This window comes from Neltuma alba, unplaced genomic scaffold, assembly GCF_004799145.2.
Source record: "Neltuma alba isolate B1F8T4 unplaced genomic scaffold, ASM479914v2 tig00007302_pilon, whole genome shotgun sequence".
Lineage (NCBI taxonomy): Eukaryota > Viridiplantae > Streptophyta > Magnoliopsida > Fabales > Fabaceae > Neltuma > Neltuma alba.
In genome coordinates, this window is record NW_021634742.1 from 20032 (window position 1) to 46902 (window position 26871).

General features: G+C 32.0%; 2 protein-coding genes across 2 annotated transcripts; both read left to right on the forward strand.

Annotated features, from left to right (window-relative positions):
* Positions 1–4651: 4651 nt before the first annotated feature.
* LOC114752263 (sodium/calcium exchanger NCL-like) lies at positions 4652–11141 on the forward strand. The gene is made up of 7 exons (XM_028940988.1): positions 4652–5232; positions 8071–8256; positions 8544–8725; positions 9138–9283; positions 9394–9670; positions 9751–10059; positions 10747–11141. Exons 1-7 carry the CDS (start codon positions 4845–4847, stop codon positions 10993–10995), a joined length of 1737 nt encoding a protein of 578 aa, XP_028796821.1. The 5' UTR covers positions 4652–4844; the 3' UTR covers positions 10996–11141.
* Positions 11142–15993: 4852 nt separating this feature from the next.
* Positions 15994–21482, forward strand: LOC114752261 (basic leucine zipper 34-like). Its single transcript, XM_028940987.1, has 7 exons — positions 15994–16595; positions 16772–16862; positions 17405–17531; positions 17676–17879; positions 19069–19129; positions 20628–20739; positions 21240–21482. The coding sequence occupies exons 1-7, from the start codon at positions 15994–15996 to the stop codon at positions 21480–21482; spliced, it is 1440 nt and encodes a 479-aa protein (XP_028796820.1).
* The last annotated feature ends 5389 nt before the right edge of the window (positions 21483–26871 follow it).

Consider the following 26871-nt stretch of genomic DNA (forward strand, 5'->3'; position numbering starts at 1 on the left):
ATAATATTTGAATATGATTTGTTCTTATTTATAAAAGACACTTAAAGAAAGTTAGCAGGTTTTGATTAACGACACCTTTTAGAGAAAATTTAGGTTTTGTCATGCTTCTTATAAATACTACATTCAATCCTTAATCTAGAGTTAGTTTGACTTTTATTTTAGTCCTAATTATAATATCCTAATTTATTTTGTTTATCATATTTATCCATTTTTTTCAATGTAGTCTTTGTAGTAACAGTAATTGTAACTACCATATTTAATTAGTAAGAATATTTTAGGAAAGACAGTACTTATTTATTACAAATAACTAATTTAACTAAATTTTTAATTTATTTAAATTAATCATCTAATTTTTATATTAAGAATTGGATGTAGTATTCATATATGATAGAGAGGATTTTTTGTCTTCTTGATCAATTTCCAGCCCTTGAACATGATGAGGAGCCAGATGAAGGGAATTTTTTTTTACATATTGATAAAAAAAACTTTGGATGAAAACATGCAATCCAAGAGCATTCCCATTTGCGGCAGCTTCCATTGAAGCGCATCTTTCAATGTGACTTTATTACTACTTTCCAACCCATTCCTCAACAACCCCCCAAAAAAGGGAAGGTAGTTGGTCGACCTTAATCTGCTCTTGGATGCTTTTACCATTCTACCCCCAGTCCCGATGGACGAATGATGTTGTCCGAGGATAAGGTTAGGCTGTACTGTGATACAGTAAAAGACTTCTTCTGCTGTTTGACCATCTGATCTTTTTTTGGTTCCTTCCCTTCTTTTTTAATGGCTAATGTTGACCAAGTAATAAATGCTACCTCTCGTTCTTGATATTATGTTATGTTCTTAATATAAAAAGTAATTAATTAATTTAAGAAAATTAAAAAAATTAGTTAAAGTAATTATTTATAATAAATAAATGTTTTTTTTAAATATCCTTACTAAGTATATTGGTTAAAACTATTATTATTATAATGACTATATTAGGAAAAAATATAAATGTAAGAGATAAAGTGAATTAAGATCTTATATTTAATATTAAAATTAAAGTCAAACGAGCTATTAAATTAAGAATAAGGAGTAGTATAAGACCTACCTAACTAATTTGAGGGATTAAAAAATTAGTTAAGTTAATTATTCGTAATAAATCAGTGTTGTCTTTCCTATAATACCCTTGCTAATAATGTGTATTAACTAAAACTACCGTTTGATAGAATTTTTGACATGTGTAACTATTATAAGAATTATTTTTTAAAAATAAATATAAAAAATAAAATGAATTGGAATTTCATATCTAGGATCAAGTTGAAAGTCAAATAAGTTTTTATATTAAGGAAGAGGTAATATAACGCTATATGAAATATCAAAGCAGCCCAATTTGTTTGTGATTTCTCTCAAGAACGTATGATTTTTAATTTCCTTTGTCAATTAAAAAAATATTTGATTTACTTCAAAAAAGAAAGAAGAAGCAAATTTCCAACATTTCTAAATAGATATGAGACAAATATATAATTTAAGAGAGAATTGTGAAGACAGCTAAAGAATGAATCTCATGATTACAATTTTGTAATTACAGATGTGCTAATGAAGTTAATAATTTATTTTTTCAGTTTACAGTTATATAACAAGAAATATATATAAAATAATTTCTACTATAATAAGGGTTCCGATTTTTTTTTTTTTGAAATTCCAATTTCAGTTCTATTTCCATTTTCATTTTCATGCTCCTAAATTCGGTCATGGCAATGATGTTCTCCCACCAAGTCTTATCTACGTGTCAATATTTGAGAGCACTGAAAGTGGGAGCTGAAGCAAAACCGCAAAATCTTAATACTCGTATTTTTAATTAATTCATTTATTATTTATTTCAATAATAATTATTATTTTTTTCAAACATCATCCAATTAATATATTTTTTTATTACTAAATAGTATGGTGAAATTAATTTTTGACGCATAATCACACTGTAAATATGGAATAAGACAAAATCAAAATTAGAACACATAAAGTCAATGGCATATTTTTCTTGATATTTTCTAGTTACACGACGTCTTAAATACAATATATATATTTATATATATAAAATCAAGTACTAAATAGATATATAAATATTAGGCATCTATATCTCTGCATCGACCCCATGTTAAAATGACACCCTTAGTTAGTTAACTATAGTTGGTTATCTGTCCACTGGCCGTTTGTCTTTACGGGGGGAAACATAGGAGTTCAATTCGTAACAAATCAAGGATTAATCAGGAAAAAACTAAATATAAACCATACACCACACTTTTTTTTTAAAAAAAAAGATTTGGTCCCTATTTTCTTTCCATATATATTTGGTTTAATAGTCTGCATTCATTATTATAAACGAAATATTGTAGGATGTGCTTGGAAAAAAGAGATAGAAAGAAAGTATTGAGGGGATTTGGATCTATTTTTTTGAAGGAATAATTAACTGAACAATATAAGTATATCATTATTTAACGACATTTTTCAATAATTATTAAGATTTATATATAACTATACATTGTAATTGTAAAAATTTGTTTTGTTGCTCTAGATAATCATAAATTAAATCCTTCAACTTAAAACCTAGACCAATATTATCATTATAAAAACTATTACCATTATAACGTGGTATAAGCAATGTTAATTCGTTTATCAAGCTTGACACAAAATTGGGCAACTCGCCTAATCAGAATGAGGAAAAAGGCATTTTTTTTTCTAATTTAAAGTAGAAGATTTTGTGTTGTTTTCCTTTTCAAGATTGATTATCTTAATCTTGATATAATTAATTTTCTACGAATTTTAACTGAAAAACTAGTATTAAAAGCGTTTAATACATTGTTTATCTAATTTACAATATTAAACTGTAAATTTCAATTTTTTAATAAAACACTAAATGGCACACATCACATGACGATCTTATTTCTCACCTAATTATAACAAGAAAAATATTTTGTGCTTTTCCCCTAAAAATTGATTATTTTGCATCATTTGCTTAAATATTTTTGTAACGATTTCTATTTCAACTTAAAGAATTATTTTTTTATACTTTATAAATGTTCTCCCCTGAATATCTTATTAAGTTTTAACTTAAATAAACTAAAATATATTTAAATTTTTTAATTTATCATCTTATATCTATAACGCTAAATGAAAATTTTGCCTACATGTTCCAAATAAAAGAATCATTTATCCATCGATCAAGCCACTTGCAAATACAAAAATTTACTGTGTAAATGCAACTTTCCATCCTACTAGAAAGAGTCAGGAAAACGGGTCAGCCCATTTAGGCCCTAAAATTATAAAGATCGAGCTTGAAATTTTTTTCCTCAAATGAAAAATAAACCCTGGAGGGTTGGTTTTGGAGGGCCGAGGGTTTAAAAGGGCCTGTCCTTGGCCGTTTAGGCCCTTTTTATAAATTTTTTATGTAATTTTAATATTATTAATGTGTTATATTATTAATAATATTTCAAATATTTAGTTATTATTATCATTTTAAAATTAAATTTTACAGAATGATTTGATTTATTTAGTTTTAGACAATAATTTATCCAATTAAATTTTTAAAAAATGGGTTAATTTGGACTTTAATAATGATTTGATTTATATTATATGCGTTCATATTTTTAAACTATATATATATATATATATATATGATAATAGAGTATTTTTATACTTTTATAACTTGTGATTCTATAATTTGAATTAGAAATTCATAAGTTTTAACAATAATATTTCTCACATTAAAGTAAGATAATAGCTAAATTGTAAAATTTAAAAGTAAAATTTCTATAAAGAAGAAAAACTTAATATTTTTATTACGAAAGAAAAGTATACTTATGACGAAGAGTAGTTAATTATAGTGATGGTGAAGTTTTAAAAAATTAATGATAATGTTTATTTATTGCACAATTGCACGATAAATAAAACTTTTGGATGTTGTTATCTTGTTAATGAATGTTTTAGATATTCTTGGATGTTGATGGATATTTATATACGATGATATTTTGTATCTGTGACTTAATTTTATTCATATTTATGTCTTTTACTAACAATCTTATAAGTTTATTTTCATTTTTTGATAAAAAATAAGAAATATAAAAAATAGTATTTTTTCTTAAATAGGCCAAAAGCCCGCGGGGCGACCATGAGCCTGTTACCTTAAGGGTCGGGCCTAGCAAATTGAGATATTTTTAAAATTTTGGTCCTAAAGGGTTGGTCTTTTTAAGTCTGCCAGCCCTGAAAGGCCGGTCATGATTCCCACCTCTAACTAGATATAGGAGCCAGATGGAGATTCAATTTGTTTATAAGTATAATATCTTAATTCATTTTGCCTCTCATGCTTATTCATTTTTTCTAAAATAGTTCTCATAATGATTGCACATGCTAAAAAGTTTCTATTCTAATGCACATAATTAATAGGGATATTTTAAGAAAGATAATATTCGTTTGTTATAAGTAACTAACTTAACTAATTTTTTTAATATTTACAAATTATAAATGATATTAAAAAAAAATTTCGCCGATATTTAAGTTATAAACAAGACCATTGAGGTTAAAAAAAAAAAAAAGGTTATAAACAAGGCTAGATAAGGTGCCACATCACATGACCATCCTTTCCTACTCCTTCCCTCTCTCTTCCCCCCCACTCTGCCTTCGGCAAAGGACGCGATTCAGACGCAGATTGCCCCTCGCATCCTCCGTCCCCACACGCTGCAAACTTCCTTTCATTGCAATTCAAATATCCACTACGTCACTCTCTTCTTCTCTGCAAGCTTGCAAATGCTTCACATCCACATCCTCTAGAAGATTTCCCGAACCCCAATCCCCCGCCGTCCCCAATGTCTCGTCGTTTCGCCTTCACGCTCTTCCTCTTCCTCTCACTCCTAATTCTCTCTGCTCAGGTTCACGCTCGGTTCCTTTCGTCCTCCTCTAATCTTGTTTCCAATGGGATCCACCATTCCCGGGATTTTCCGGAGGACAATCTGCTCCGACTTTTGCCGCCGTTGAAGGAGTCTGCCTGCGAGCAGACGTATGGATTCCTGCCCTGCACCACCTCTGTAGTCGGAAACTTGTTCCTCATCGCCGTCTATGGCTTTCTCATGTACAAGGCTGCTACCTATTTGTCCAATGGCAGCGAGCTGTTGCTTGAGATATTGGGCCCCGGGATCGTTGGTGGCTTGTTTCTTCCCGTTCTCGGCGCTCTGCCCGATGCCATGCTCATTCTCGGTAAGTATAATATGATTACACTTCTGTTTTTAATCCTGCAAATGGAAAATTAAGATATCGTAGAATCATTAAAACTGATTTAATTTGTCTTCTTATAAATTTTAACAATTGTTGCGTCGTCGTACTTTTTTTATTTTTGTCATTGATGTTCTGCTCTGGATTTTACTTCTCTTTTAACTGTTTGGTTAGAAGTAAAATACGATAATAATTTGCGTTTTCTCTGCCGCCTTCATCCTAAACACGAAAACTAAGAATTATTAGTGAAAAACGAGATGAATTCTTGGAGGCATCAGTAATTGCGTGATGCATTTCTGTTTTCTCTTGGATGTTCTAGATTTCCTTTTTTCCGGCCATCTCCGACGTTCTAGATTCTACTTCCTTATGTTTGGATAGTTGGGAAATCATGATAGCAATTTTCTCTCGCCTTTTGTTCGAAAACGAGAACTCTAGATGTTCATGCATAGCTCACATGAGTTCTTACTTCTTACCCGCGTTATATTTATCACACCGATATTAAGGAGTTTTCAGTCTGCTCATTAATTCGGATAAGGATTTGCTTTGATCTGTTTGGTTAGCTGGAAAACATGTTACTCTCCCTAACGTTTCCTCCTCTGAATCGTCTCTGAAAATTCGGCGCGCAGTAGACAATTTTCTCCCTTCTCTCTTGAGATAAAATTCGGTTTCTTTGTCCATTTCTTTTTATGGTTCCCGCGAATGTTGGGCGTTGAATTGAATCTCTTTAAGTAGATATTAAGAAAGATTTCTTTAAGCCTAAGAAAAATTCTTAGATGACTCCTCTCCGTTTAAAGCTTCCATTTCTCTTATTTAATTATTTTAGATTTTCCTGCGGCGTTGAGGATACTGCAGGCATCAGAGTTTTCGTTCAATCGTCTTCATTTTTCTTGTTTTGTTTTTTTGGCCAACTACTCATGTGATAATATTTTAAAATTTTTAGATGGGATATTTCATAATTTTTTTTTGGATCCTTTCAGCCCTTGGGGGAAAATTAAAAAATTTAAAGGAGTTTTTTTTTGTTGGCCAAACTATCTTTCTACTAAGAGACTAATATCTCGAAATACTGCTAGACGCCATAGCGGGGACTCCTCTCAATAATGTTTTTTTTCCATACATGCTGTCTCAAAGATCAAACTCAGGACATGATGTTTAAGGTGTCGAAGTATAAATATCAATAAATTTTTCTGCTAACTTGTGAATTTATTATAAAAATAATTAATATAAGATTCATGAGTCTAATAAAATTACTCGTGTTATTTATGCTTGACATAAAAATTCTATTATTTATGATTTTTATAATATTGCAGTTTATTATAAATTTTATATATAATACTATAACGAATTAAATTATTTGCGATATATGAATAGTTTGATTATTCTTTAATTAAAATTTGTCCATTCGCAAAAATAATTTATAAATTACTTAAAAACAAATTTGTTAAGTAATTTATGATTCTCATAATTTTATTTTATTATTATCTATTTATGATGTAAGTATTTACTTAACAATATTTACTCATTTTTTTGCCAGCATATTTATCATATTATATGTTATAAAATTTTCAGTATTAAAATAGAAGAAGTGTACTTAATCAGTTGTCAATCGCATCTAAATTTTGGATTTTTCTTCTTTTTGTGTTTACAAAAGTATTGATAAGACGGTTCCTTAACATAATCATGTTTTCTTTTTTGACCAACAAAAATCCTTTATTTTTCCTATCAATTTAATTTTGGAAAAATCACAAAAAAGACCATAAAAATTACAAAATCCCAAATCAAGATCAATTATAAGATTTGTATAGATTTTGACAATAATTGAATAGCACATAAATGAAATAACAACAATTTTTAATTTTTTGACAAAATGCTTGATTTGTAATTTTGTAGTTTTTATGGTCTTTTTTTAATTTTATCTTTAATAATTTTTAATAGAACAAAAACCAATTAATAAAACTCCGCGTCTAGTGATTTTTCTTGTTGTCTATAATGAAAATATATTATAGAATGCTTAAAATATTTATCAAATTAATTATCTATTAATTACTATTTATATGTATAAGCACAATTTAATGCTATTCTGACTTGCCATCTCGTATCCTTGCTTTTTCAGTCATATTGGGTCCTCTTCATTGTAGTTTCAGAATTCAGGTATAAATAAAAGTACTAGATCTTTCACCAAATTAAAAAAAGAAAAAGAAAAAACGAGATCTATTCATACTGGGCAACTCTGGGCATGAGGATTTGGTCCATTAATCTGGTGCATGAGATCCACATTCTTTTTGGAGCTTCATTCCCACCTTTTAGTTTTTATATGCTTTGCTTAAACTCTTCAAATTTCTATTTGCTCAACCTCCTTTTACATTTTGTGCGCTGCTCTCCACTTGATGATTATTTGTGCCAATTGGGATTTAGGAATGACGAAAAAATATCCTCAGGTGTATCTCTCAAAAAACTGTCAGTTGTTTCTAATGGTGATCATTCTCAGTGTTCCAAGAACTAACGAAATTTGCGTCCTGGGGGGGGGGGGGAAGAGGAAGCGGACTTTTCAGTTCAGTAAATAGTGTGCAGTTCAAGAATTTATTTCTTGATCGCATTACAGAGGTACAAATAGAAGACTTTAACTAATAGTCTTAGCTGACAAGCAGCAATTTTTGTGAGACATTTTTCACGATTCATTGTTTATGTTGACCACAATCTCGTGGTGCTCATCATACTAGCCAGAAGATTGCTATATATTTGTTCACTCTCAAACTAACGAACACTTGGTGTTGTTATCTCCCTATTGTTGTAGTTTCTGATCTATTTATCTTGTTTTTACTCCAGTATCTGGGCTTTCTGGTGGTAAAGAAACCGCTCAAAGTCAGGTCTCTGTTGGAATGGGTTTGCTTGCAGGGTCAACAGTTTTGCTTCTGACTATAATATGGGGAACTTGTGTAATTGTTGGCAAGTGTGACATAGAAGATTCAATTGCGAAAGATTCACAAGACACACGAGGATTTAGCTTAACTGGTAAGTCTCTTATGTCCTCGTTCCTCTCAGGGATCTGCGAAAAATTTGATATTAAGCTTTTCTTGTCGAAGACCTTAAAAAAATATCTCACCTCATGGTGTGATATCCAACAAGTATACGTCAATTTTTTCTCCTGAATTAGGGCATAACTGTTCAAATTTTAAAAGGATGAATGCAGGAGATTAAGTTTATCTATTTTGCTGAACCTTCATTATTTCATTTTAATGTCATACATCTCAGCAGTGTGGATGTTTTAATAATTACTCCAATATATTTCCAACTTGCAGGTTCTGGCGTTAGTACTGATATTTGGACAAGCTATGCTGCAAGGATCATGGTTATATCTGTCATTCCATTTCTGATTGTTCAGATACCCCAATTACTCAAATCAACGTCTGGAAGGCACTTGGCTGTTTTAATTGCACTTATTGTCTCTCTTTGTTTATTGGCTTCTTATTGCTTTTACCAGGTAAATGTCAATATTGTCATATATCATAATACCATGAAAGAAATAGAGACAATGCTTACTCTGTGGTTTTTAAGTAGCACAATGCCATGAAAGAAATAGAGACAATGCTTTACAAAGCCTTGATAAAAGGAAGCATGTGTTGCATGTATGCCTAGTGGAATTTAGTTTGTTTCATTTGTGATTAGCCAATTGGTATACTTGGCCTAAATAAGGAAGGGATGTAAACCCATATACCGTGCCAACAGTGTCCAAATCCTCATATTGTTCTGTTGTATTTTTCTTAGATTCTAGGATTAGCACTTCCAATATCTATTAGTATTACTGTATACGAAGTGAGAGATTGTCTGTACCAATGAACAATTGAAAATTGTTCCTGCAACCTAAAGTAATTAGGGGGGGTCAAATTTTGCAGGTTTTTCAGCCCTGGATACAGAGGAGAAGACTTGCTTATGTGAAACACAAGCACGTAATATTTGGAATTCTGAGACACTTAAGGCAGCAGGCATTGGGAAGGTTGCTGAGAGAAGATGGTGAACCTGATAGAGAAATAATCAGGAAGTAAGATGTTTTCTCAGAGATATTACTTTCGAAGCATATTGTTGTCTTATTTTCATATTTTTATGCTTTTTGGGTCGTCGTTGATCTCCTTTTAATGATTATCCATATAGGCTTTTTTCAAAAATTGACGAGAATGGTGATGGACAACTTTCTCACAGTGAATTGAGAGCGTTGGTTATTGGAATTGAGTTTGAAGAGGTTGACCTGGACCATGGTGATGCTGTGACAAAAATAATAGAGGATTTTGATACTTCTCGTAACTCACTTATTGATGAAGATGAGTTTTTTAACGGAATTAATAGATGGCTTTCTAAGGCTAAGCGCTCTCGACGTGCTACTGGTGATGCTGGTCCACATACAATGAAGTTTTTAACTGATTTTCACCAGGTGAGTTTTACCATGACAGACTCGACCAAAGAAATTCTTTCAGGAAACGGATGTAGAACTGACTGAATTTTCATTTGCAGGAAACGAAGAGGGAACACGATCTACTGGATGTTGGGGGTCCGGCTGAAGAAGCTGCTGAGGATGTTAAGAATGCCAAATGGAATACTATAAAAGCAGTGCTGCTGCTCCTTCTGGGAACAGTTATTGCTGCTGTAGTTGCTGATCCTCTGGTTGATGCTGTTGACGAATTTTCCGACGTCACAAGTATTCCTGCATTCTTCATTTCCTTCATTGTACTGCCTTTGGCTACGAATTCCAGTGAAGCAGTGTCAGCAGTTATTTTTGCTAGCCGTGACAAGAGGCAGACCGCCTCCTTAACTTTTTCAGAGGTTGGTTTATTACTGTTTTGACACTTCTTTTCTTTCAAGCGTAGGGTCTCCAGCCTTTTCATTCAACTTCTGCCATTTGAGTTTAGTTCTGTTTTGCGGGGATGTCTAAGAAACATCTAATTTATCCTTCGATCAATGCATCTTTCCAATTTCTGGGTGTTTAGCTTGCTTTTCTTTCATCATTAGCACTGCATTGCGCGACACATGGATATGCCAGGCTCATAGTATAAACCCCACAATTCACAGTCTCACAGTTCTTGTAACAGCAACACTTAGGGGATGTTTGGATAAGATCAAAACAATGGTTTTAGAAGTGTTTTTACGGTATATGAAGTAAATATGTGGAAGAATTTGTTTCGATTTATAGAAAAATACTTCTGAAAAGTGCTTATTGGGTTACCTAAATACCCGTTTAGGGATTCTTAGTCAGAATAGATATTTCATGCCTTCACTCAGTATCAAGTTTAAATTTTTTTTCATAACTTTTGTTGGTTTCGGTCCTGCTTATCTCTTAAAATTTCTTCATTCTGTTTCCAAAACCTAACACACGAAATTCTTAATGAAAATTCTTTCAAACTCGATTGATGAAAAGTATTTATATATATTCAGGCATTTTTCTTATATGCTTGCTGTGACAATTAATGAAGGCTTATAATAATATGAAGTGCATTATTTGTGTGTTTGCAGCTATATGGGGCAGCGACAATGAACAACGTGCTTTGCCTGGCAGTGTTCTTGGCCCTTGTATATGTAAGGGGATTGACATGGGACTTCTCTGCAGAAGTGTTGGTCATTCTGGTAGTTTGCATTGTGATGGGAGTATTTGCCAGTTTCCGTACCACTTTTCCTCTGTGGACTTCTATAGTGGCCATCCTACTTTATCCCTTTTCTCTCGCACTGGTTTATGTCCTTGATTATGTGTGTGGTTGGTCATAAACCCCAATCATTAAACATATGAATGCTCTGTTAAATATAAGCAAACCAAGCTAGTTATCAATGAACCTGTGTGTTAGATATGTTTGTTTATGATTAGCTTGGTTTAATTCTTATTTTTAGTGAGTATGTTCTATCCTAGGCCTTTACTATTATCGTGTGTAGATATTATAGTAAACTGCGGAGAGACTGATGTTGCTACAGCTATGTTTGATTGAGAAACTTGCTTGAATAGAGAATTACAAAGCTTGATCACTACTAATTGGATTGATTATGAGTTTCTAACATTTTTTTTTTGGAGGTTTTAATTAGAACCAAATAATAATGTGAAATTAAAGTTTTAGAAAATAACAACTAAGGATTTGTATTTATAGTTCCATTAACAACAATTAAATATTTTAATAATTAAGTTTTTTCAGAGAAAATTCAGTATTTTCATATAAGTTGAGATAAAATTCCGTTGACATACTTACTTTATATTTTATTATAAAATTATCTCTAAAAAGTTAATCTAAACACCTTTGAAAGCTTACTGGACTCATGGCCCACCCAAAAAAATAAAAATTCGAGGCTTGTGATTCGCCAATAACAACCTGCACAGTTCAAGATAGAGCGGGCCCCATGAGATCCATTGTCGTTTTGTCATCTAAGGGGGTGTTTGGATAGAAACCAAACCATGGTTTCAGAAGTGCTTTTACGGATTACGAAGTAAATATGTGGAGGAGATTATCTCGTTTTGCCGAAAAGTGCTTCTGAAACCATGGTTTTGGGTTTCCCAAACACCCCCTAAATTCCCACAATCAAGTCCTCTTTTCCTTCCTCGGCCTTCATAAGGATCGGAATCCCCTCTACCAGAGAAGACACCCGCACCCATGCACGTTGTTGGGAGGGCCCCACAAGGCGTCCCGTTGAGTTTAGAACCATAATGAAGCCTTCATTTTAATTCATATCTTGAATTAGATCTCAAACGAAAATAGTGCTTCTTCATGTGTTTTTATGCACAAATTTTGATTTGAGATTTTATTTAATGATAAAAGTAAAAGGATAGTGCAACGATCCTCTAAAATTTTAAAATTTTAGTTTTATTAGCATATTTTCCTTAAAGCTTTTAAAAAAATTGATTTATATGAGGAGGTGTTTAACTATAAATATTATACAAAATCTAGAATGATCAATTAATTAAAGGGACTTCTTGCTTTTCTTTCTCTTCACAGCTCATTCCTATCTACAAACCCTCCACCACCCCACCATCTCTCTATACCATTGGTTTAATCTTCCCAAGAGTTTTCTTGTTTCAGGCATGACCTTATCACTTTGAATATCATCTAAAGAAATGCTACCTTCTGTCTTAATTAAAAGAACTCATTTCTAGATTATAACGAGGTCTTATAGTTAACACCGAAGGTAGTAGTTATGAACTCATGTATTTTTTATATTCATGTGAGCTGTTTTTTTTATCTTGAATAATTACAAAATAATTACTCATTTGATTCTATTTATAGGGCAGAGAGAGAAATTTTTTTGATCCTATTTATAAGTCACTTCATTAAATTTTTACCATAAATGATAAATGTATCATATTGTTCTTCATTTATTATAGTGTAGATAGTTATTTTTTTGAAAGGAGTATATATTAAATAAAGGTAAAGTTAAAAAATTGCTATATTTTAACAAAGAGTTAATACAATTTAAGATTTTTTTTGGTCTGTGTGAAACACATTGAAAGTGCCTTATAAATAGAACCAGAAGAGTATATTATAATCAGACGAATATGCATGTATAAAAAATGAATAATTATTTAAGGAACAAAATAAATGCAATCAATAATAGTAGTACCATCGTTTTGTTTTATCAATATAATTCTGATATTAAATGATTGGTTATAACAATTTTTTTTTGGATTAGGAGTGTCTTCATCATCATAATAGAAACCAATTTTTCCGTAAAGGAGACATTTTTTTTCCGGATCACACTCTTTCCAAAATAAGAGTTATTAATCTTTAACTCTCATTATTTGTTTTGAGGATAAAGTCTTGTTTTTTATCCTATACAATTTAAATGGGTTTGAATTTAGTGAAAAAGACCAGTCCTCCATGACATGATGACCTAAGATGCAAATCTTTGTAAGGAGAAATATTCATATTCCGTATCTGATAATACCTCAAACAAAATTACTTCTAACAGAAGAATGAGTAATAAAAAAAAATATCTATGCCAATTTAAGAGTGTTTGAATTTCCTATAAAGCACTTAAAAAAATACTTTTATATAAGTCGAAACAATATTTTTCTCACATATTATCTTAAATGTCATAAATTATTTTTAGAAAGCTAATCCAAATACTCCTTAAACAGTGACCGCGTTCAAATTGGGACAATTTTACCCTTAACAGATGAAAGTTGTCCTGTTACGAACTCACATGCATTAATTAAAGTTGGAAAATTTTCATCTATTTGAATGATACGAGCGACAGTGCCAAATTTGTAAAGGAACCACATTAAATGATCACTGCTCTGGTTAGCCATATCTGAACATTGAAACCCTTACACAGAAGAAGAGGCGGGAGGCAGCAGTGGGGACTAATTCATTTCGGGTCAGCGGCAATGAATGTGAGATGGTTGGGTCGTTGCGATGCTCCACCGACCCTCTCCAAACTGCAAGTGGGCCCATAGGCCCTCACTTTGCTCCTATTTTAGAATATTTGGCTCCATTTTTCTCTCAATATTTTAATTTAATTAACTAAGAAACGAATTGTATATTTCATTAAAAAAAATGTATGACGTCATGGCTCACAAGATCACGGCACACTACCCTATGAATCAACCATTATGCGTGCTCCTGTTCTTCCTTCATGAAATTCAGAAAAGTTTTCTAATTAATATAATATGTAACTCACCTTGTAAGAGCTTGTGTAATAATGTTAAAAATATTTACTCCCTCCAACCTTTTCTGTAAGTTATTTATAACTAAATCATGCAAACTAAGAAGTCAATTAAAATTAGTTAAAGATAATCAAATGCAAAAAAAATGTATTTTTACCGAAATATACCGTTATTTATAGAGAGGATGAATTAGGAAGAATGAGCGTGAAAACTATTATAATTAATTAATGGGGAGACATATAATTAATTGGCAAAAAAATAAAAATTGAAATGATTTTTAGACAATTTTGATAATGTAACTAATATTTTTTATTAGTGGGGTAATTAAAAGTAGTTCAAATAAAAAACATAAAGAAGTATAATTTTTGTTCAAAATTAGTGCTTTGTGAATAGTTGTATGATCTGTCTTGGACAATGTAATTTATTCATTTGGTGTTTTTTGAAATGCTTATTTAATTACATGGTAATTGTTTTATTCACCTGTGAGTTGTGACTTGTCTCGTTGTTCATTATAAACTATTCTCATGCATATCAACAAATAGAAAGAGATCAATTTTTACCAACTCAAAGCAATGGGAAAAAAAACACATTGATTAAAATAAAGGGAGGAGAAGAGAAGACATAAAGGGGAGGCAGTTCATGAAAGTAGGGGATTAGATTTGAATATGAATATTGAATGAGGAATAGCATTTTGTGAGATAATGGATGCCAAAGGGAGGGGTCACATCGGCACGTGGTTGCTGATTCCACTACTTCTCCTTCACAATATTACACTTCTGTTCCCAAAACTTATCAAATTAACAAGTCATCCATGTTTTTAATTCGTAATAAATTACATCATTCATGAGGGACATTAATAATATCATGCATAATTTCTTTGTGGAAATTAAACAATTTTTAAGGTGAGAAGCTCCCACCAATTCTTTAATTAATTTGTAGTGTCTATCTTTGAATTATGAGGTTTGCACAATTTAAGTTCTAAAACACTTACATAATTAAAGTCTAAAGAAGAGAAAAATTAAGCTGGTGTAGTAAATATTAAAGTTAGACGCATTGATGGTTTAAAACGCAAAAACTATAAATATTAAGCTGCATGTTGAAACTTTTATTAGTTTTAATGTATTAGGATGTCTGATGGCTGGATGTCTCTTGGTATTTAGCTACTAGGCTTTCATCTTTATTTATATCTAAAAAACATCATATTATATATATTCTTTGAATTTTTAGACTGTCAGTAATATATAAGATCTAGATCTTTAGTCATGGTTAATTGAAGTAGCAATAATAAACCATATATGGTGTGCGAAAAGATGCTAAATCAGCTTAATAAACTAATAGACTAGTTCTTATACCTAATATATCAGGTTAGTGTAATAAATTAAATTGGGCATTGGGTTAAAATCAACTTAAATATAAATAGAATATTGAGGATTGTCCCTAATGACATTAGATTCGCTCTCATGTGTGAGAGTCAATGTTGGATGTGTTGATCCCATTAACTTCATAGGTAGTTTCACTTTGGCCCTTGCACACCAAAACAACAAGGACTAGTTAAGAATTTTGAATGTGAACATAACAAAATTAAGGTAAGTGCAAAAATATACTCCTCCGGTTTTTATTATAAGACCCCATTTGACTTTTTATTTGGTCCTAATTATAAGACCCTAATCCATTTTGTCTCTTATATTTATGCATTTTTTTCCAAGGTAACCCTTCTAATAATGATAGTTTTAGCCAATATACTTAATTAGCAAGGATATTTTAGGAATAATAACACTTATTTATTATAAATAACCAACTTAACTTACTTCCTTAATCTCCTCAAATAAGTCAATTGGGTCTTATAATTAGGATCGGAGGAGTATCACTAACAATAATCCATTTACATATGATGATGTCTTCGAGGTGGTTGTAAGGTGACCTCTTCCTGATATTATATGACCTGACCTCCCTCATACTACACTGCTGTTTTAGGATCCGCAGAATTCCCTTTTCATCTAAGATTTCTGTTCGGTTCTAACTTCTAGGTTGCTTCTTTTTAATCTTCTCTCTCTCTCTCTCTCTCTCTCTCGCGGACAAGCTCGTTCAAGTTGACCTTGTTGTCCGATCCCACCTAGGAGATGGCACAGTTGTCTCTTAAGATACCAACCATGACCCAGAATTGGCCATCGTTTAATCCTCACCAGAAGTCAGCCGCCGCAATGCCGCCTAGTTTCAATCCCAGTGCAGCTCAACAATTTCAGCAACAGAACTCGCCGCCGCCGCAGCCGTCGTTACCGACGTTGGTGGATGAGTTTCTTGACTTCTCGTCGGCACGGCGGGGGGCTCACGGGCGGTCTGCTAGCGATTCCATTGCTTCCCTCGATGCGGCTTTCCTTGAGGAATGTCGGAACCCAGTGACCGGAGCACATCATGGGTTTGATAGGCTTGACGATGACCAGCTCATGTCCATGTCCTCCAATGACATTGGCTCGGTTTCGTTGCCGCCGTCATCTGCCACTGCATCGGACCCGTCAACGCCTTCGGATGATCAGCATAGCAATAACGAGGAGAAGCCTATGGTAATTGACGACGTCGTTGTGCCGAGACAGACCTTCAATTGCAGAAACAGCTCAAGAATGAAACCGGGGGAGGAGGAGAGCGAATGCAAGAATGAGAGTGACACTCTGCCGGTGGTCGGCGGTGGCGGCGAACCACTCGTTGATCCAAAAAGAGTTAAAAGGTAAGCCACATCTATATGTCGATGCCATATCAGATGACCCATGCACGTATTAACTGAATAATAATAATAATAATAATAGTTACCAAATAATTATAAGAGATAAACATATAGATTTCATAGTTAATTTAATTATCTATATTTATGATCTTTTTCTTCTTTGTGTTGTGAAAAATCAGAATTTTGGCAAATCGGCAGTCGGCTCAGAGATCCAGGGTGAGAAAGCTGCAGTACATTTCTGATTTAGAAAGAAGCGTATCAACTTTGCAGGTATGCATGAAAGCTAAATTTAGGCAATTCATTTGGCATCTAATTGATAAGATCACACCATATTTTTCTTAATCGACAAAGTTAAAATGATTTTAGGTGAATTCAAAATAAAATAGGTATACTAAGCACGTTAAAATTATAAATCCCTCTTACATTTTATGTTAATTTAGACTAAATCTACCCAAATTTTTCTTCACAAATATTGTTAACTATTATTAATATTTGATAAACTCAAGTCACTTCTCCAATTTTTTTTTTGGCTATAACTTATAGTGAAATCACTGTTATTCTAGGTAACTAAGGAACCAAAACATTATGGCTTTCACGTGGATGGGCAAGATAACTTTATGCTTGAGAGTAATTAATTATTAATTGGTATCTTAAAAAGGATCATTCAAGTCAAGAACCATGTCTACTTTATTATATGCTATTTTATCATATGTATGTATAGATAGAGCATATAGATAGGTATTTTGTAATTAATTAATGAGTTTGAATGAATAATAATGGAATTAATAATAATGATGGGTGAAAAAATGAAGACGGAAGTGTCAGCATTGTCGCCGAGGGTAGCATTCTTGGACCACCAACGTCTGATTCTGAACGTAGACAACAGTACCTTGAAGCAACGTATTGCTGCTTTGGCTCAAGACAAGATTTTCAAAGACGGTAATTTTAGTTCTAATGATTTTAATTATTAGTTTTTCTATAAATTCCATTATCATCATCATTAGGCGATAATTTCGTTGCTTTTTTTTTTCCAAACCTATAAGCACACCCTGATTAAATTGGTTTTAATGTGGTCGGTCTCAGCTCACCACGAAGCATTAAAGAAGGAAATAGAAAGACTAAGACAAATCTATCATCATCAGCAGGAACAACAATACAAATGGCCACCTGCTTCACTCTCCTCCATCACCACCTCCGGCGGCGGCGGCACCACTGCCAAAACAGCCACAACCACCACTAATGCCACCGCAATCTCAGCCCATGGCATGTTTGGACAAGGAACAGCTTGTGAGTTGATAATTTCAGAACATTCACGTGATGTGTTCCCCACACTTGAATGTCCACCATGTGGGGGCTGCTCAGCTAGCTAGCTCTGACATTTTCGTGAGATACTACCAATTATCAGTAAATTCAATATATTTGGGGATGATAAAACAGATGAAGGCGAAAATAATAATAATTAATGGGGATTAATTGGGGGTTGAAAATTTAATTAGCCATTGCACGTTAATTTTTGTTCTTTTTCTATGCTTAGAGAAAGCCATAGGGTGTGTGTCAAGTTGCTGTATTTTTCTAGCATTCCTTAATTCCCTTGATTAGTTCCAAGTCCTAACTTTCCTGTTGTAAGCTCTTTCTTTTATGATTTGGATAATTGTACAAAGTACTAGTGATAATGAGTGCATTTTAACAGTAGTTCTTAATTCTTACTTCGTCCATTGCTCTTGATGTCGTGTGTGTGAGAGAGATATATATGTATACACACACACATATATTAGGGAAAACTAATTTGGAGGTCCTTATAGTTTTCATTGATTTTGAATTATATCCTTGAGCTTTTTTTTTCTTTTTATTAGATCCTTAAACTTTTCACTATTAAAACCATTAGTCCCTGCTGTTAAATAAGTAGTAACACTGTTACAAGTTTTTGTTAAGAAGCAGTGATAGACCTCTAAAATATCCCCTCCCCCTTCCGTTCACGCCACTATGCCTCAATCCTTCCGCTCATGTTGGAACTTAATTAGAGACAGAAGGACCCAACCCCAACATCTCTGCGTGTGAGGAGTGAGATAAAAAAAAGTGACAAAAGTATGAGAGCCTCCTCTATTTTAATACTAAAAAAAACAAAGTAAATTGAACCGCCCACTAGCAAAACAAGGCTACTGCTAATGATCTGACTACTATTGCAATCTCCCACACCTTCAAGAATCAATTAATATTTCCAGAAATCTTCACTATATATATGAATGTATATATAATATTATATTATGTGATTGTGAAATTTGTCATTTTCATCGAACCATTAACGTGCATATGGCTAGAGTACTCAATGGTGGACTTGAGCTTGCTTTTGATTTCCCAATAGCAATTATATATATTAAAAGCTCATGTAGGCTTCTCAACATTTTTCATGCTTCGCCTAGGAAATCAATAAACACTGTACATACTCTAATTAAGTTCCACTATGGTGGAATGGTAGGGTCGAGTTGCAGTAAAAGGGCCGAGTCACAGTTGCAGGAACTAATGAGTGTGGGGCTATTGTTAGAAAACTTTTGTGGGTGACCCTCATTGTGTCGCCTGGGCAAGGGATGACTCAAGCATCAAGATGCACCAAACAAGGTCAAGCTGAATGGTGAGGGAGATGTTTCGGAGTTGTATCGCTGCACTTTAAACGGAAATTTTTAACAGAGTTAATCCTTATTTACCGGCAAGGGCTAACAGATTTGATAGTTGAAAGTTTAAGGACTCAATAAAAAGAAAAAAAAGTTCAAGGACTTAAATCAAAATCAATGAAAACTACGAGGACTTCTAAATTAGTTTTCCCTATATATTATCGATATTATGTTCTGACGTGGATGGACTGCAGCTTTTAACTTGAATCGTCATATGTGTTATCACTAAGCTCTTATATTGTACTCAATTATTTTTGTTATTCTAATATGTTTTTAATTAAAAACGAAACAAAATGCATAACAACAAAATAATATTTCATTATATTTAAGTAAATAATAAAGTCAGAAAAAATTCCGAAAATTGAGATTTGATTGAAAAATTGTTTTTCAAACTAACTGAAAAAGGTTTAGGTAGATGCATCCTATGAGGCACATTAGCATAACCATTCTTTACATCTACATGGGGCTAATTTTGCTGTATGTATATACTCACATTTACTTTTATTTTAACCTTAGTCTATAGAGTAATTTCGTAGGTGCGGGATTAACCCAGCACGATTAACTAGTTGAGTTGCAAGTTTCATAACTCTAATTAATTAGTTGCTGCTAGTGACAGAAGTTGGTGTCATAATTATGTCGATCGGTTTGGACTAATTTAATTTGTTTGGAGCAACTTAAGGAAACCGTCCATTAAGTAATTGACATAATGATTATATTAACGGTGGAGGATAACCAAAACAATCATAAACATCAATTATAGGGTTTTGAAAAGTTGTTTTATTTTTGGATCATTTGAAAAGTTTAAGAATGGGAACAGATTAAACTTGGCCTTTCTGGGGAGAAATTAAGCATTATTTTTCTCCATTATTAAATATTTCTTTGAGATGCTGGCTTGCAGTTATTAATATTTAAATGTTAGATATTTTGATTATCATTATTATTATACTTCTCCTGTCCTTAATGTAGGGCTTAATTAACTAATTTGAGTAAATTAAGAATATTAGTTAAATTAGCTAATATGATATGTTTTTTTTCCTAAAACACTCTAAGCATTTTTCTTAATTCCTTTCCTCTCTCTCCTGCTTGATTATTATTAGAGAAATATCAATACAGTTAATTTGAGAAAAAATTAATAAACATATGAAATAAATCTTACATATAGGATTAACATTAACTCTCCAATTAGATATGGGAATCGAAAGAGTATATTGCATTATATCATCATGATATTTAATTGACTATCTCATATTCTGAGTGTGGGCCGCTAGTTAGTTTAATAAGGCTAGTTCAGTCGAGGATTTTCACTCAGCCTATTTAGACATTCATACTTAATTTGCTCTAATGCTCACATTATTCTGTTTTCTAGGTCAAGTAGCTCCCCGTTCTCAAATGCCTCTATTAGGGCTTTGTTTGCAGTAGCCAAGCCTTGGAAATGCCTGCAAAAACACAAGGAAGAAGCACTATATAGTCCCATGTTGGTACGGGAAAAGAACTTAAAAGATTACTACCATTAGAACTTAGCAACCATCACCAATCACGTACGTCTCCTATAATTAAGAATGATATGTGTAAGGTAAGACTCCACATGAGGATATAGAGATCTGTGATATAATACTTTATTTATAATCTATATACGATGTCTTATAATTAAGAACGAAAGTAATATTATGTTCAGGAAGAGCTGACTTAAGAAATGTTTGGATCATCTTTTTAAAAATAATTTTACAGAGTCTGAGGCATATATATAAGCAGAGTTATATCTCGGAAGTAGTTTTTTAGGTGCTGTTGAGGGTTTCAAGCGCCCCTTAAATGGTGATGAGACTTGAACAAGGAAGTGCCGCTTTTCTGTTTGATATGGTGGTGTTGCAGATTAGCAAAGGGAGAATATACGAGGATTAAGGGGGGTGCTTCACACTATGCTCTTCACCTCAAAAAATCATCTTCATATCTGCTACATGTCTTCTTTAATGCTGATTAGGGTGGCAATGTTGATGATTCAAGATCTACGGCTGGCTTTGCCATTTATTTTGGTCCCAATCTGGTATCATGGAGTTCAAATAAGCAACCTACTATTGCTCGGTCAAGTACTGAAGCAGAATATAAAACCATTGCTACAGCGTCTAGTGATTTGATACGGCTTCAGCAATTCCTTCATGAATTACATATTGTTCTCTGTGATGCTACATTTTTGCATTGTGTAATCTTGGTGCAACTTATCTAGTTGCTAATCCTATATTCCACTTCAGAGCTAAACATATATATAGCTTTTTATTATCACTTTGTTAGGAAAAACCTTGCTGCCAGTCTTCTCAATGTTCTTTATGTATCCTCAAAGGATCAATTGGCTGATATTCTTACTAAGCCTCTACCATCATCCAAATTTGCAGCTCTTAGATTGAGTCCCACTATGCTTCCAGCTTAGTTCCACTCGCGAGGGAGTATTGAAGTCCAAGACCGAACAAGACAAAGCCCAATTGACTAATGGGCTCTTACTTTGGGTTTTTTCATTCTAGATCTTTCCTTTCAGTCCATATTACTTGTATGTTTTACTATCTATATATAATGACTTACTGTACACTTTTTCAATTACAATGAAATGAGAAACTACACACAGAATTAGCCCGGCCCCTTCGCGCGCCTTTTACTGTTTTTTTTTTCTCTTCTAAAACTCCATTGTGTACTTCTAAAACCTTGGTCAATAAAGAAAAATTAAATTTTGGTGAAGATTATTGCAAAATTAAAGCTCTGATTATTATAATGTTTTGCTCTAGCTTGCCTTTTTACCAAGGAGATAAGTATTAGCAACGTATGGGATTACTTTAATGGTGCTGAAATAGGAGAGTTTTATTAAAACATAAGTATTTCAAAATTTCAGCAAATGATATGTGAAAGGACTATCCTATTAGCAAATGCCAGGCTGTGGACCACCGAGCAATGATGGTACTAAATTTTTTTTTTTCCGGGTATTTACCGTGAAAGGACTGTAAGATTGTACTTCAAGAGTGTATTTGAATTGCAACTGGGAGAAGGATAACGCTGGTCAAAAAAAATTGGGCGAAGGATAACTAAATGCCTCGTAATAGGGTTGATATTATTCCGTTACTTATTATAAGATCTTTTTAACTAAATTATGTGATTTAAAAAAATAGTTAAAATTAGTTAAAAGTAATTAATATATAGCAAATATAATTTTTTTCAAATATACCCATATATATAAATGGGTAGATGTGATGGAATAATAGTAAGATAAATAAAAAAAGAAAATATATTAAATGCATTAAACTAGAGGTAAAATAAGTAATAATGTATTAAATATTCAGACAAACTCAAAAAAGATCTTATAAAAAGAGACAAACCTATTCAAAAAATTAGATCTTATAATAAAAGACGGAGGGATTACCAAATTAAAACCTTATCATCACAACTTATGTTCCCAAATTACATTACTCACTTTACTATAAATTGGCCCTGAAAATATTTATAAGTTCTTAGTTTGATATTAACCTTTTTACGAGGTTCTTGGCCGTTAACCTCCCGGTGTAATTATTATACTTTCTGTCTTTGATAAATTTATACATTTGTGTGGTATTTTTCAAAAATAAAGTATCAATGCATCGAACAAGTATTGTATCTCAATAACGTACCTGGGTATATGTGGATCGATAGGCTGTACTACAACTGGTCTTTAATATAAAAATTAGTTGAGAGATTGACTTAACTTTAAATAAAAAATTTCAGTCTATTTTGTTTTTCAAATTTATATTTTTTTCTTCAAAATATCCTATTAATTGCAAAGGAGGTTACTACTTAAGGGTAATTCTCTCAACAATGAAATGCTAAAATGATATTATTATTGCTACTTTAATTTCCAATAAATCTATAGCCTGTAATTAGAGGAAACTTTATCATCTCCTCTTCTGTCTGGCAATATATCTTCGTATAATTTTTAGTCAGTTTCAATCGCATGCAAAATAATAACATTATCACCTTTATTTATTTAATTCTCTATTCATTTATTCAGTTCCAATCAATAAACGACATTTTTATCTTAGCTTTCCCTTTCTGAAACATGCGCGTCCCTTCAAAACAACTCCCAGAGTATTATATTATATCTCTATGAGTTATCGTGCTATTTTTTTGGTAAAAATAATTTCAACAACCTATTGGCATTTCGCATTTATGTCCAATAGATAATAATTAACCATGACGTCCTTCTCTCAATAAAATTGCATGACGTGCTTAAAAGCATTTAAAAAAAAATATTTTTACACAAGTCGAAACAAAATTCTCCTTACTTATGATTGACCATGACGTCATTCTCTTAATAATATGTCAGTGTTTAAAAGCATTTTAAAAAAAATATTTTTAGGTAAATCAAAACAAAACTCTTTTTACTTTTAAAATCATAGTTTAGTTTTCATCCTAATACATTTCTCGTTTATCAAATTGTTTAGTCAGTTTCAACCATGTGGTGCAAAATAATAACATTACCACCTTTATTTGTTTGTTTGTTTATTTATTCAGCTCCAATCAATAAAGGACGCTTTCGCCTTTGGTTTCCCTTTTTTTTCAAACATGCATGTCCCACACATTTTTTAAATCATTTTTCTCATTATTACTTTCTTTCATTTACCCACTTAAAAATATAAAAGCATCTATAAAGACAGAAAAACAATATTTCATACATATTTATTATTTTTAATTAATATTAATAATTTTTTTAAAACTAGAAAGTTCACTTATTTACCAAAAAAAAAATCTTATAATAAGATAGGGAGGAAGTATATTATGTGCCTATTTGGGAGCGTTTAAGAGATCCATATAAATAAGTTTCACATAAACCAAGACAAAATTTATCTCATATACTTGTCTCGTATTTCATAAATTACTATTAAAAAGTTACTTATAAACTATTTATAAAACTGTTCTAAACAGGTCTTATATTGCAATGAATTATACTCCTATTTCAATTCAATTTCAACTACGCATCGACTTTTGTGTTCACTATATATAAAATTGAGCATCACGTGATTCTCGCAAGTAAACTTTATCATCCCTCCTCTTCAGCAATAAATCTATCATATCTATCCTTTACCGAATTTTTGGACAATTTCAATCACATGCAAAATAATAACATTATCACCTTTATTTATTGATTCAGTTCCAATCAACAAATGACACTTTTATCTTAGTTTTCCCATTTTCAAACATGCGTACTATTGTATCTTAGCTTCCCCTATTGCTTATTCTTTTTTTAGATTTGGGAACGAAGACCAACATCCTTTTGTCAGTGGAAGATCGCATGTTGAACCTTACTTGTAACCTCTAGTCATTAATTTTTGCCTTTATAATTAAGAAAAATAGAAAGAAAGTGAAAAGAGAAAATCAAATCTTCTAAGGCCTCGTTTTGTATCACGATTTTAAATATTTATAAGTATATTTTACATAAGTTAAAACAAAATTTTTTTCACACACTTATATTACATTCTATAAATTATTATTAAAAAACTGTTTATAAATTATTTCAAATGAGCCTAAAAATCGAGCAAATGGTCATCATGTTGTTATTATTATTCTTATTAAAATATCCAGCTCAGGAAAGGATAATTTATTTGTTTTCTATCCTCTTTTGGTCCTGTTTCTTACGCGTTTCACGCGCTGATTGGTCAGAATTTTGACTGGGTGTTTGGACTGACTTGTAAACAGATTGTTGAAATTGAAATTGCTTTTGATTCTCTTTCACGATCAGCACCGACCGGAAGAAGAAAGATTTGGGATACACTACCTGCTTTTCGATATAAAAATTAATTGATTAAAATAATTATTTATAATAAATATGTATTTTTTTAAAAATATTATTACTAATCAAATGTATTAACAACAACTATCATTATAAAAAATATCTTTAAAAAAACACATAAATATAAACAATAAAATAGATTAAGATCATCATCAAAATACACAGAAGATAGTATCATATACGGCCCACTTGTTTTCTATATAATGCCTCTTTGTTTTACCCTCTTCTCCGCGCTCCTCGTCTCTGGTTCTTTGAGATTTGGCTTGGACGAAGTTACAATCTCCTTCTGCTATTTCTCTAGTAAGGCTCTTGTTCTCTGACATCATAAACTTCTTCTTCTTAAATGTTGTTGGTTAGATTTTTCTCCTCCTCCTTCTCATTCATCTTCTCTTTCTTCTTCGAGCCCCCCCCCTCTTTTGAGAGTCACGTACGGTTATATTTTCCTTTTTTGGGTTCTTGTTTGGTCTGATCTTCCACAACTACGGCCGACAGTTGTCATTTATGTCATTTATATATAATTTGAGATGGGCTTAAATTGAGTAGTCTTTTAGAAATTATATTAAATTGACAAATACGCAAGATTAAAAATATACCTGAATTTTACATTCTATTATTGCTTAATTAGTGACGAGGTTGACTGCTTTTATGAAATTGTAGACGCGTGCAAAAGGAAAAGAATTAAGAGCTTTCTAGTTCCTAGTTTACATTTCTAAGTCATTGTTTGGATAAATATTTATTTACAACAAGGAAAATAGAGCTGTGTCCAGATATAGTTTGCGATTTGTGGACATTAGAAACATGAAAAATCTAGGGCAATAATAGACATGTAAAAATAGAGTTGTGTCCGGATATAAAGGGAAAAATGAAAAAAAATAAAAAAGAAACCAAAAAACTGACGAAGGGGAATGGAGATGAATCATCCAAATGACCAAGCTTTTTTAGGTTTCACTGATAGGGGGTCTTGCCGATTTGGTTGGTGTTGCCGCCATAGAGATGGATGTCTGTGAGAAAGAAGGGTCATCATTATTGAAAGTTGTGTACTGTTTGGATTAGGAGTAAAAGAAATAATTTTTTTTTCAATCAGACTTTTGATATGAGGTAAAAATCAGATATGGTAATGACTTCACTCTAACAAAAACTTGCTTGCATTAGACTCAAAATAGGAGAAAATAGAAGTAAAGATGAAGAAGCCGATAGAGCAGGAAATATGAGTTGAGACCCGCGAGTTAACCTGCCAACCCGCCCTAAAAGAGCGGGTTAGATGCCAACCCGTCAAGGTGCAGGCTGCTCTAGCCTGCACCACATAACCCGCGGGCTATGGCAGGCTAGCCTGCGGGTTGGCCCGCCTAACCAGCCACCTTTTTTTTATAAAAAAATTCACATAAATAATATGTTATTATATTTGTAAATTTTCTTCTCTTATTTACATTTCAATTTTCATGTTATATAATACATATGTAAACAAAAAATATTTTTTAAAAATAATCATACTATATTTATAGCAAAAATTTAATAACTACAATCATAAGACAATATTTATTACGGAAAAAAAGTGTTTTAGAGAAACATGGTAAATGAAATTTAAAAAAAATAAGATAAATGTACTTCTAATTTAATAAGAGATAGTATTTTGTGTCAAACATGGCATTTGTATGAAAAAATATTATAAAATTTATCACTTGATGAGTTGATGTTAAATGTTAGTCATGTAAAATATTTATAATGTATTGTTTTATATTTGTATCGACTATTTTAAATATGGTTAAACATAATTTATATTTGTGATTGCTTTTGAAATTTTAGATCACCA

Excerpts from the sequence above, each read along its gene's own strand:
- LOC114752263 (XM_028940988.1), top strand. The coding sequence starts at position 4,845 with ATGTCTCGTCGTTTCGCCTTCACGCTCTTCCTCTTCCTCTCACTCCTA. Across the intron at positions 5,233-8,070 it reads CGATGCCATGCTCATTCTCG|TATCTGGGCTTTCTGGTGGT; the intron begins GTAAGTATAATA and ends TTTTTACTCCAG. Across the intron at positions 9,671-9,750 it reads TTTTAACTGATTTTCACCAG|GAAACGAAGAGGGAACACGA; the intron begins GTGAGTTTTACC and ends TTTCATTTGCAG.
- LOC114752261 (XM_028940987.1), top strand. The coding sequence starts at position 15,994 with ATGGCACAGTTGTCTCTTAAGATACCAACCATGACCCAGAATTGGCCA. Across the intron at positions 16,863-17,404 it reads GAAGCGTATCAACTTTGCAG|ACGGAAGTGTCAGCATTGTC; the intron begins GTATGCATGAAA and ends GAAAAAATGAAG. Across the intron at positions 17,532-17,675 it reads AGACAAGATTTTCAAAGACG|CTCACCACGAAGCATTAAAG; the intron begins GTAATTTTAGTT and ends GGTCGGTCTCAG.